At 55.3% G+C, this 11,994-nt stretch overlaps 1 protein-coding gene across 1 annotated transcript in view; it reads left to right on the forward strand.

Moving 5' to 3' along the window:
• Window positions 1-10,115, forward strand: part of PDLIM4 (PDZ and LIM domain 4) — a 41,414-nt gene extending 31,299 nt beyond the window's left edge. Inside the window, exons 4-7 of the mRNA XM_026045322.1 lie at window positions 2,863-3,041; window positions 4,998-5,155; window positions 8,510-8,630; window positions 9,268-10,115. Coding sequence (XP_025901107.1) covers window positions 2,863-3,041; window positions 4,998-5,155; window positions 8,510-8,630; window positions 9,268-9,472 — 663 coding nt within the window. The 3' untranslated portion in view covers window positions 9,473-10,115. The remainder of the gene's footprint in view (window positions 1-2,862; window positions 3,042-4,997; window positions 5,156-8,509; window positions 8,631-9,267) is intronic.
• Window positions 10,116-11,994: the final 1,879 nt, after the last annotated feature.

Raw genomic sequence — 11,994 nt, forward strand, 5'->3', positions numbered from 1 at the left:
CCAAGGTTACTCACGTTAAGCAGGCTAAATCGTGTGTTCTGCCTGGTATATTTTGTTTGCATTTCCATGGCGATTTTCCACATCCTTTCTTTTAATGTTTCCTTGAATGATTCCTGAAGTTGGAAGCATTTCCTTTGAAGAAACTTGATCTTCATTACTTCAGCAATTATGCTCGTTAGCCGGGTTGTGTCTGGGCRTGGTGCTGCGGTGGAATGAAGCCCCCTCACCTGACAGAGGGAAAGGGGGTGTCTGCAAAGCGGCCACGGGCTGCAGCGACCGGCCAGGAGCCGAGCGCGTAGCCAGGGAGCGCCCGTCGCCTCGGCCTCTTTGATCCCTTCCCAAGAACGATTGCAAACAACTTGGCGTCGTTCGGCATCTTGCTCTGGAAATGCCGTATTCCAGGCACCCGCGTTTCCCTCCCTTGCTTGGAGGATCCTGCAGGTTGTTGGGGAGCTGCTGCTCCCGCGGCCGCTCCGTGCCAGGGCCGGCGGCCGAGCAGCGACGCCAGGCCCGTTCCCCCTCCTGAATGTTGTCTTTTTGATTAGTCTGTCAGAACAAATCACCAGCCGCGATGCTGCCAAGAGGGCTTTTTGTTGGCTCCTTGCGTTGAGAGAAATTGTSATGTTTCCCAGCTAACTGTGCTGGTTGCACGCAAGTGATACCAGTATTTTTGTTAGCAGCCTCTCGCACCAGGGAGCCTTGCCCGCAGCTCGGCCTTTGGGAGCGCTCAGTGCCACAATGGATATTCCGGGTGTCTGGGCTCGTAAGATGAAGGTGTTTTCCCCATCAGGGTGCGGAGGCGGCGCGAGCTCCGTTTCCTGCATCGGGACCTTCCTTACAGTCTCTCTCAGGCATCTTATTTCAAAATTTCTTATTTTCAGGAGCCTGTAGAGCTCTCATCAGAAAGGAACTATATGATGAGTTCCTCTSTGTCCTATCTACGCTAGGAAAATCAGGACTGACTTTATTAAGGACTAAACATTATTTTAAGCAACACCTCCCACGGATGCCCATTTCGCACGCAGCATCAGTAGCATTTTGCTCTTGCATTTAATTCCCTCCTTTGTTTGCATTAGCTGCTAGAGCTAAACAAGCATCTACACTAGGAAGGGCCTGTGGCTGCAATGGTCAGCGATTAAAAGCAGCCCTCGGTGCCAACACGTTTGCAGCAGAAAAGGTTTTCCCTAAGGAAGTCGGGGAGCTCGTGTGTTCCCACGTGCACTGTGTGGGACCCGGCCGTGTGGGTCCTTCCCGGCACCGGGGCTGAAGGTGCTGGGTGTGTTTTGTTTGGAGCCTGCAGCCCCAAACGGCCGCACGGACCGTAGCCTTCCCCTGAAACGTTTATGAGCCTCCTTGTCCTTGCCGCAGTATGGTCAAATTCCGTGTTTTCCTCTTGAAATGATAATATAAATCCAAGAACTGGAAACGCGTAGCCTGGTTGTGATTTTTTGTGAAAAGTATAAATTGGGGAAAAGTTAAAACTACGTCGTTCCTGGCAGAGAAATTCCTTCTCTCCTCGATRACTGCCGACGTTGGGGGCCGCTTGCCCCACACGTGGTGTTTGGAGCGGGACGGGCTCCACGGCAGCCCCGTACATTTGGAGCGGGAGCTGGAATCACTAAGCTGGTGGCACAGGGAAAACACCAAGGTGCCAATTTGCCCTTGCTAATTRGCAAAATCCCGGCTTTTATCAATGGCGCTTGGTCTTCAGAAGCGCTTCAGCACTGGGCTCTGAAAACCSCTTTCTAGCAGGATCTGGTTTTTATTTCTCTTAGCTGTTGGGTTTCACTACCCTTGGCCATGGCAGGGTGCTCTCCCATGCACCAGCGATGGACGCGTTTCCAATTAGCCTTTATTGGCCGATCCCTGCTGATCCAGCGCCGTGTCCGGGCCCTCCGTGTTCCTTGTTCCCAGGGCAGCGTTTTCCGGTGTTTTCACGMGTTTTAATCAACCCGGGTCCTGGGCACTGTTCTCGGCTGGTGTAAACCAGCCCTGCCGTGGACGTGGCCTGTAGCACTAAGCAGATTAATGCCRCTTACGTAAGGGTCTGTTTCTTGCACGAGGACGTGGAAGGAGGTTTCTGTCCCGCGGGAGGTTTCGCTCCTTCGGGGTCCTGTGCGGGACTGACAGAGCTGCCCAGGAGCGCGGCACGATGCTCCCTGCAGCTCAGATAACACGGGCGCCTGCGCTTTAGTGCCTGCTAGTTCCTGGCTTATGAGGGGTGAGGCAGAAAGGTGCCCTTTGTCTTCCCTGCAACTATTTATTTGCCTCGGGAGCGAATAAACCCTTGGAAACGTAAATAGCAAATTAGTTGGTAAAATGTTTATCACACTGTAAATGACTGTTTTTTCTGGAGAAAACCCAAAATGAGCACAGATCACACAGATCCCAAAGAAGTGAAAACCCGCCTCGGCTTGGGCTCCTGAGCAGGCTGCACGGCTGCCGAGGCTGCTTCTGATCCCGTTTCACTGGTGTAAATCAGGAGCGAAGCCTTGAAGGCAGAGGGCTGCAAGCTGCTGTGCGCGTGATGTGACACGAAAGGAGAAGCAGATTCAGGGCCTGTCTCTGGTGGAAATACCACGTGCTGCTTTTACGGGGGGATAAATGTAGGATGCTTGGCAAGGGGGAAACAGGGRGCAACAGGTTAGTGACAAAGGAAAACTTCAGCAAGACCCAATTTACAGATAGAATCCAAGCTTTTATTTTCCTGGTACATATCTTTGTGTTTCACCGTGGGAAAATTAACACTGATAGCACGTGAGAACGTTATTAACACAACCTGAGCATCATAAAGCAGCCTGCCTACGTATTTAGTGTTAAGAACTAGAAACCTCACAGGTTTTCCTGCYGTTTCTCTTTCAGGATAACGGGCCTGCGCTGAACAAAAAGCCGATTCCCGCTCCTGGCGGAGGGACCCCTGTGGATAACAAACAGATGTTGAATTTGCAGTACAACAACCCGACCCGGCTCTATGCAAACAGCAGCGCCGAGCCGAGCCTGCCGGCCCAGATGAGCGGGCTCCACATCGCTCCTTCCCAAAGGTATGGGAAGGCATTGCTCGCTCCTGCTGCACCCAGCAGTGCAATTTTGGGTTTTTTCCACTATAGTTAATGCAAAGATGGTTTTAGTGACGCATCTCTGTCTGTTTCCTACCTGCTGAGGACAGGAGAAATCTGGCATTGCGGTTTATGCAGGGAACACACGTCTCTAAGTTTAGGAGCAAGCATGAAAGGGATTTAGGAATCTTTTTGCACAGAGAGTGAACGCCTGTAAAATGGGATGTTTAAAAATCTGAGATCTGTTCAGTGCAGCTGTCCAGGAGGCAGAGAAATAAATAACGCACATAGGAAGGAACGAGCTGCTGTCACCAGGAGCAGCCTCGGTGCAGGATTCTGACCTTGAGACGGGCTCTGGTACTTTCACATTGTCTTATGTGAAAGACAATGYGATTTGTGCTTTCCTAGCCTGGCAAAATACTGTACAAGAAATAATGTTTGCGTCAGATACAAAGAGCAAGGATAGCATGTTTTCAGCTCAGAAACTACATGCTTGTACAAATTCATATTTCAGTGACTTTGTGAGCCAGTTTATTCCTAGCCCTGCTCCAGGAAAGTTAATGATTTTGGAAAGAAGGGAACTGCAGAAAAAATASCAAGAAGAAAATATGATGTTATTGGTCTTTGTGAGCCAGAAGCAGGGAGTTGAGCTCCAGCAGCACGGGAGTAAAACTAGGTCAGGACAAGGTTCTGCTGAATTTGTGCTTCGTCAGGCTGGATTTGTCAAAAACCGGGCTCCTTTTCCATGCACGTGTGTAGACGGTTGTATGAAAGGGCGGTAAAAAGCCCTTTTTAAAGCAGGAAGGCGCTCGGGGCACGTGTGGAGAGTGCGGAAACGGCAGGGGTTGGTGCTGGGGCTGTAGCTGCCTGGCCCTGCGAGGGCAGTCGGGGCCCGGGCGCCTGGCAGCACATGTGTTTTGGGAGCAGATGTTGGGCACGGAAGAGCTCCGCGTYGCACATTGCTTCCAGGGAACGTCGCTTTGGCATTTTTTGAAAGCAGTTTTTTTTTAACAGGCACGGATATAATGCTGGCGGAGCAAATGAGTCAGACGAGGGCTAAAACGTGCTAAGCTGTCTAATGGGCTTAAGGGCTCTTGCTAGTTTTATTGCTTTTATAAGGACACAGATGTCCTTGGAGCTTTACAAGAAATAAAGGAGTCCTTAACCCTGTGCTATGCTCTTAGGCCTAACAAGGCACACAAGCACTTACTCATCCTGCTCYGCAGGACGCTTAAACGGGTACCTGAGGTATTTTTAAATCCAAACCATGACTTGATTATTGGATGAAGGGTTGAATAGGAGACTTGTCACTCTTTGTATCCCGAATCCTGCCAGCTCCAAGCCACAAACAGCTCGATGCTGAAGTGAGAGCACGTGTGAGGGGGCAGTGCTGAGAACTCTGGCTTATTCCCAGTGTTTTCTTGTCTCACTGCTGCATGACCCGGCGTTTTTGCTGCCCTTTACGCTGTGGGTTTTTCCAGCAAATGCTCTGAACTGGGTCACCTGCAGGGAGGCTGGTTTAGAAAGGTGCCTTTGCTGGGACCCCATCAGTGCTGCCCACGCCTGGCACCAAATCCGATGCAGCCGGGCTTTGCTGGGCTTGCCTAATTAATTAAATGCATCGTTTTGCCCATCTTTCATTACGTTTCATGTGTGGTAGAGCAATTTACAATGCTTGTGAGCAGCTGCCCGCGCTCCTTGGGGCATCTGGTAACTAGTCAARCCCAAGCTGTGTTGCTCAATAGAAGCAAACAGGGAACAAGTTGCTCTTTCCTAGTTTTAATGACTATTTTCCAAGGATGGGCTTCCTTTGAGGTAGACAAACACAGAGGGAGAGAAAGGTGTTTAGCTGAATCTCTGTGAATAGATTAAATCTAAGGGGGGGTGGCAAGTACATCCCTGATGAGCTGATAACTGGAGTATTATTTTGTTTTTAAACAGCCTCGACCCCTTAAAGTCTCTCCCGAGAAACAGAAAYGGGATTGACATGGAGTCAGATGTCTACAAGATGCTCCAGGATTACGAAAAGCCGGTTTCGGAGCCTAAGCAGTCTGGATCCTTCCGATACCTGCAGGGCATGTTGGAAGCTGGGGAGAACGGTAAGGAAGCCTTGGAGCGGTTAAGCACGTGGCGCTTCCCAGGGACCTCCCCACAGCATCTCATCCTCCCAGGCTGCACTGATGGGCAAAGCCTGCCCACCACTAAGGGGAAATCTGCCCCGTTGGGCTTCGTTTTTGTTGTCCTTCGGCCTGCTATTCCCGCAGGTGCGGGGAAGGTCACACCAAGCTGCTGTGCACAGGGCGGGCTGCTTTGTAAATCAGTGCTCTTTATCCAGCAATCTTTATCTTCATTCCTGGGTGAGTGGGTGGTGACCCCGAATTTCCATCGGCAGCCCCAGGAGTGTGCAGGGTCCTTGCCCGGCGCTTGCTGCTGCACATCCTCACACTGCTGGTTGGGTCTCGTCCTTGCTCTTCCCCTCGCTGAGGCCCAGCAGCTCGTGATGCCTTTAAAGGATCCGTGCAGGAGCTGCTGGGACATTCTTGCAGAGTGACCTGCTCTGTTGCTCTGCAGCCCAGCTCTTCAGTGCAGAGACATGAACCAGCTCCACGGGGGAAGGTCCAAACACCCCTCGCAGGCAACGCTCTGAGGCAGGTCTCAAACCAGGGTTTTTTCACCATGTGCAGATGCTCGGGCCAGCCTCTGCTTAACGAATTTGGGGGCTGATTTGCGCGTCACGTGGAAGCTGTTTAGGTTTGCAAATAACTTCTCCGTGACAGCTGCTTTCCTGAAATGAATTGTTTAAATGAAGCAGTTTGGAAATTATCGTGTAGGCCRTTGGTAGAGGATTGTGTGCCTGTTTAAATAGTATTTGCATAAGGATATGGATGGTCCTCAGCAGCATAGCAGTAGAAACCAAGAGCTTTTGACTCACCAGATTTGTCATAACTTTCCWTCTGTTATTCAGGTTGGAGCCAACTCTGTACGTTAAAAAATAAGGTCCCCAAACTAATTTTCAGCTTCTCTTTATCTGCCTTTCAACCTTCAGTCTGTTAAGGACTCCAGGTTCAAACTTTCAGACTTTTCTTTGCAGTCTTTAGGGCTAGGATCTGCTCTTTCCTTCTGGGATTCTTCTGTTACAATCGTGTGAATCCACAACTGGATTTGATGGCAAAATGAACTACTGCAAATCCCATTAAGAAACTGCAAGGGTTGGCAAGTCTGGCTGCTGCGCTTTGGTCTCCTCATGTGTAAAACAGCAGAGAATGGAGAGTTTTGAGCAGGAGGCGGCTGCTTCACGGGCAGTAAGGTCACCCCTAACTCCTGTGCGTGGAGTTTCCGCCCGTTTGGAGCTCTTGKGTATCGAGGCACGTGAGCAAAGCCTGAAACGGGGTCGGCCTCGGAGCTGTGGAGGAGGCTGTGGAGTCTCCTCCTCTGCAGGTCCTCAAAACCCACCTGGATGCCGCTCTGTGCCCTGGGTGTCCCTGCTGGAGCCGGGGGTTGGACTGGATGRTCTCTAGAGGTCCCTCCCAACCTCAACCATTCCGTGGTGCAGGGTCCCAGTCTCGCCCTGCCTCTCGGCCTCCCTCAGCCCTGCTCTGTGTCCCCAGGGGGTCCGCAGCAGACGGGGAAGGTCCAGCTGCCTCCGCAGCAAACAGCAGCCCTGGTGCCAGCGGCGCCCGCCCCGTCAGGGAGTAGCAATCAGAGAGGCCTCTGCTGGCACGGAGCTCTGTAGCGTTTCAGCAGTGTTTAAATCATTGGGACTGTCTCTGTTAGGCTGTTCTAACATTTCAACCCTGATCCTTTCTGCTTCAATCCGCCCGTGTAACAGGAATACGTGTTTTGGCCCCAGCCAGTCGTGCGCTTTCCTTTCAAAGCGGGGATGATCTTGATGAAGTCTTGATGAGCCAGACGTTTCAGACAAAGAACTGTTGTATATAGAAAACATTTCCACTAGAAACTGTATTTTCCTTGGGGTTATCAGCCCCACACCGTGCCTGCGATAAGAAAAGCTTCCTGCCGAGTGTCTGATGGGATCGTCCAGGACGCGTCCCTGTGGTCCCCATAGGCGCCCTCCAAGCACGAGGGACGAGCCCTTCAACCAGCACGGACGGGCCTGGCTAGGACCGCTCAACTATCGTGCCAGGACTGCGCATGAGAGGAGAGGTTGTGGGAGAGGTCCAACCGCCGGCCGGATCCGCAGGCAGGGAGGTGGGAAGCAGCGCCCTCAAGGGCTTGTTCGCGTGTAAAACCTCTCACCAGGTACCCGGCCATCCAGGCACCCAGCGGCAGCTCAGCTGCTGCTCCTTGGAAACGAGCCCGGGTCTAACCTGAGGGCAGGAGGCCGAGCCCCTTCTCCAAGGGCAACTAAAGGACTCGGTGCACAGCAGGCGCCCAAGGGCAGCCAAGAGCCCGGGGCCCGGCAGCCCCTGCCCCTTGCCCGTCACTCTCACGTGTCAGGTCCCTCGAAATGCATATGCATCTCAAAATACTATGTTAAGTCTTGAGAAAGTGGGATTTGGGGGAAATGGGTCCTTTTGCTGTAGTTTGGTGAGTAAAGAAAATAGCAGTGTTGCACTGCTCATCAGAGCTCTGCCTAAGGATGGGGCTGTCTGCACAAGGACACCTACGAGTCCCGCTGCTTAAACACAAGGGCTTTGGGCCTCTCTGCTCACTGCTGAATGCTGTTTTCAGGGGTCTAAAAACAGCCCATTCTGAACAAAAGCAGAACTGCAGGTTTTTGGCAAGYGCAGTGGGAGCCGGAGCCGCCCAGTGCCGTGGAGCTCGGGGAGCCCTGGGTGGTCCCCAGCCCCCAGCAGCAAGGGAGGGAGCCCTGCGGAGCGCGGCTGCTCCGAGAGCCCTGCCCGGGCTCCGTGAGCGGCTGTCGGGAACGGCACGGGATTGCAGATAATCAGGAATCACATTAAAAAAAGGCAGGCAATTTCCTGAAGGCTCACGGCAARCCAGAGTGGAAGTTTCCAAAACTGCAGTTTGTGCTGAGGCCTTATTCAAAAACCAGGTGTGCTGGGGAGGGTTCAGGTGTCACCATTGTTGACATGTGCATTGTGTCCAAGATGTGAGCGCTTATGGTATATCTGTACGTGAGAAGACCTGTGAAGCCYTTGAAGCCTTTATGGTATGCACAAAACTTTCACTGCTTCCTTTCCTCCGGCTGGACTTCTGTGGAAGGAAACCTGGGGCCCCAGAAGCTTATCTTGTAGCACATCGTTTTACTTTAGGTTTTTAAAAGCCTTGCTAGCTGTTGACAGATGGAATAAAGTAAATAAGCCATCTAAGATAAATGCATTTAACTATGTTGTTTGTTTTAATTTGCCTAATTCTCCCAAAGACTTTAATCTTTTTCTCCTCTGCTGAGGGTAGATAACGAGTAGAGCTAAACAAGGGAAGAAAGCCGCGGGGGGCAGGTTTTCATGTCTGTTTAATGCTCTTGGCAGGTGAGAAGCTCGACAGGCTGAGCAACCCGCGGCACGTGAAGCCGCCGGTGTCGAAGCTCGGCGGGGCCGTGTCCGGGCTGCAGCTGCTGCCGGAGTGCACGCGCTGCGGGAACGGCATCGTGTAAGTGGCGGCTCCGGCCCCGGGCGCGTGAGCATCCCTCGCGGCATCGCGCCTSTCCTGCCGGGCCTGGTCTAAACCTGGCGCTGGGGAGCTCGAGTGCCCCTTTTAAGGGAGTTTTGCAGCGGCGGGTGATTCATAGGCTCATTTCTCACGCGTTATCCTGATAACTGCCCAGTGACTACGATAGCGCCAAAGACACGGGCAGTCGCGCGCTGCCTTGTGCGGGGAGAAGCGCTTCTGAAGGTCAAGGGGCGACACGTGCAGTAATTTTTGAGGGGGTCGTTTTSTGGTGCTGAAGATTTGCCCTCCAATGCATGGCTGTTGGGACTGATGCTCGGGGAACAGYGGCACATTCCTCCTTCACCATTGTGTAGTTACACCCTGCTCACTTCGGTTAAAAGCCGTGTGCTCCGTTTGGGACTGAGCTCCCTGCATAGGACGGAGCGAGTCCCGTGAGCCGAGCCCGGGGCTGGGTGCGAGTCCCATGATCCAAACCCGGGGCTGGGTGCGAGTCCCGCGAGCCGGGCCCGGGGCTGGGTGCAGTGCTGGGACCTGGGTGCTATCTCGAATCGCGCGCTCTGGTTCAACCCGCCCTGCGTTACGCGCCCGTCCTGACGCCGTGCCCGTCTCTCGCCAGCGGCACCATCGTGAAGGCGCGCGACAAGCTCTACCACCCCGAGTGCTTCATGTGCGACGACTGCGGCCTCAACCTCAAGCAGAGAGGCTACTTCTTCATCGAGGAGCAGCTCTACTGCGAGACGCACGCCAAGGAGAGGGTCAAGCCGCCCGAAGGCTACGACGTCGTGGCCGTYTATCCCAACGCCAAAGTGGAACTGGTCTAAATGGGCGCTGTGCTCCCGGGCGCTGCGCGGCCGCCCGCCCACCCGCGCGCTGCCCGCGGAAACCGCCTCTAATCGGCTCCGATTAGTGAAGCCCAAGTCAAATGCCTTCGCGTAGATAAAACCGTTTACACTCCGGCTCCCCAGGGGCTGGTGTTGAAAGCCAGCGAGCAGGTTTTTCTCTTCTTTTTGACACTCTGCTTTTTGGGTTGCTGTGTCAGGTTATTAGTCTCTGCCATAACCTTATCCAAGATCTGTGTAAATACTGATTCATTTTCTGCTTTGTTTGGTATAAAACCAGTGTTGCTCTCACCCCCCCTTGCCCTCCATCTTAAAAAAAAAAAAAATGTAAGGAAGATGTTTGAAAAGCTCAAAGAAAATAAGGCACTTTAACAAAAGCAGCTGACTTTCCTAGCATTAGTTTCCGACCTTCCAGCAAGGCCTCGCTCTGTGGCTTCCACAGCAATTAAAAATTAACAGCACAAGGAACCTTAACCCATGCAACGGTGTCATGTTTGGGGCTCCGAGGCTAAACCAGAGTTAGACCCGACCAGGGGCAACCATGGGCAGCAGAAGGGGCCTTTCAGAGCGGGGAACTGGCGGCTCTGCCACCACACTGTTAAACATCTGGAGGATGTAGTTTGGGTGAAGTCTAAAATAAAGTCGTGTTGTTGGTTTTATGTCTCATACCAATGAGTTTGGCTTTTCTTGGTGTTTTTTTCTTGGTGTTTCTGATGCTAGGGGCAAACTGTCTTGCTGGGCTGTTCTAGACCAGGCGAGGACTTTGCAGCTGTGCTGATTTTCCCAGTTCTTCATACAGCTGTGGCCTTGCTGCCTCTCCTCTGCTTCCCGAAAGCAGGAGAGGGCCCTTTGTGGAGACTCCAGCCCCTGCCCAATGTCGCCAAGTCGCCCTGCGCTTCCRCTCACCCGGAGTGGAGGCGGGAGTCACCACGTTGCATCCTGTRTCCAGCTGCTCCTGCATCTCCCAGGGCTTCGTTTTCCAAGGTTTCAGGTAAATCCCGGGTGGGGAGCAGGGRTCTCCTCCGCTTGGGCACCGTTTGTGTGTGTGGTTGCATCACCCTGTGCCCAGTTTTAATATTTCCCTGGTATTTGGTCTGCGGCTCCCTGGGAGTGTTGAAGGTAATTGGGATTAAAGTTCTTCAATAGACATGTAAATTAAAGGGCTTCTTTGAACAACATTAACRCGTGAGGGACTCTTAGCCTTTCAGGTCTGCAATGCTCACAAGGGCCAGGAGCTGCTGGTGCAAAGGCCTCAGGCCGGGATTCCCTAGGGGAGTCTGTGGAAAGGGGCTCTAGAGGCCCCGGGGCGCAGGGGGCTCCGTTATTGGGAAGGGAAACTGTCCTGCCCGCCCCGATAGCACGAGCCTGGGGGGGGCGCCGGACACCCCTGGCCTCCGAGCCGCTTTGGGGCCGCAGCCCGGGGCTGCAGGAGGCGGCCGGGCCCGGCCAGCGCCGGCGGTCTCTGCGCCGCCCTCCTGTCCCAGCTCGGGATGGGGAATGTCCGGGCGGTTCGGGCACGAAACCCGCCCGCTGCGGCTCCTTGCGAAGCCGGGTCCCCGGTCGCGACACGGAGCGGCGCGGCGCCGSGTGGCAGCAGCTCTGCGCCCCGGGGAGCCGCCGCCTCGGCTGGGGGTGCCCAGGGAGCTCGCAGCGCGTTCGGCCCCCAGCGCGCGGGGAGCCCCTCGGCGGCTGCGAGAGCCCCGCGACCCCCTTCCTCGGCAGTAACCGCAGCTGCTTCCACCACCCCCTCTGGTCGCTGCGCCGGCCACCAGCGCCTGTCTACGGAATGATCCCTCTTTCTGCTAACGGCAGCTGCTCCCCAAGGGCTGCGGGCGGCTAACGGGCCCGGCGCCGCCTCGGAGCGCTGCTGCGTGCCCGGTGCCGGTACCGGTGCGCGCGGCTTCGGCTCCTAATCTGCCCGTTGCAGCCCTGCGGGCTGCGCCCGCCGGGGCCGCCCCCGAGCAGCCCTATGGGGGGGTCCCGCCTGCGCAGGGGCTGCCACCGCCGCCCGCGCAGGGGACGGGCCCTSCGCACCGCTGGGAACATCCCTGCGCTCCCAAGCGGCAGCGCAGTTATCCCGGGGGAGCCGCTGGCGCAGCCGCCCTCAGCAGCCGCCCGAATTGCTCCTTCGGGACAAAAGCGCTGCCCGGGAAGGGCAGCCCGGGAACCCCGCGGGGGCTGCGGGCGCCGCCGGCCTCGGCCGCGAGGGGGAACCCGGCGGCCGCGGAGCGGGGAGCCGCGGCTTGAGGCCGGGTGAGCTGCGCTCCCTCGGCTGGGCCGGGGCCCGGCGCCTCCTCCCTCGCTCCGCGGCAGGGGCTGCTTTGGGGGTCCCCCCTTGTGTCCCTGCGGCACTGGCGGCCTCGAGCAGCCGCGCGCGCCCGGCCCGCCGGCCTCCGCATCCCGCGCAGCTGCAGGGGCTGCCCGGGGATGCTGCGCGGGGCGCGCAGCTCTGCGCCCGCCCCGGGGGTGCGTGCGGAGCCCGCGAGTCCCGCTCGCCGCGATGG

The sequence above is a fragment of the Nothoprocta perdicaria genome, unplaced genomic scaffold (genome assembly GCF_003342845.1).
Source record: "Nothoprocta perdicaria isolate Ctin4 unplaced genomic scaffold, notPer1 scaffold_107, whole genome shotgun sequence".
Classification (NCBI taxonomy): Eukaryota; Metazoa; Chordata; class Aves; order Tinamiformes; family Tinamidae; genus Nothoprocta; species Nothoprocta perdicaria.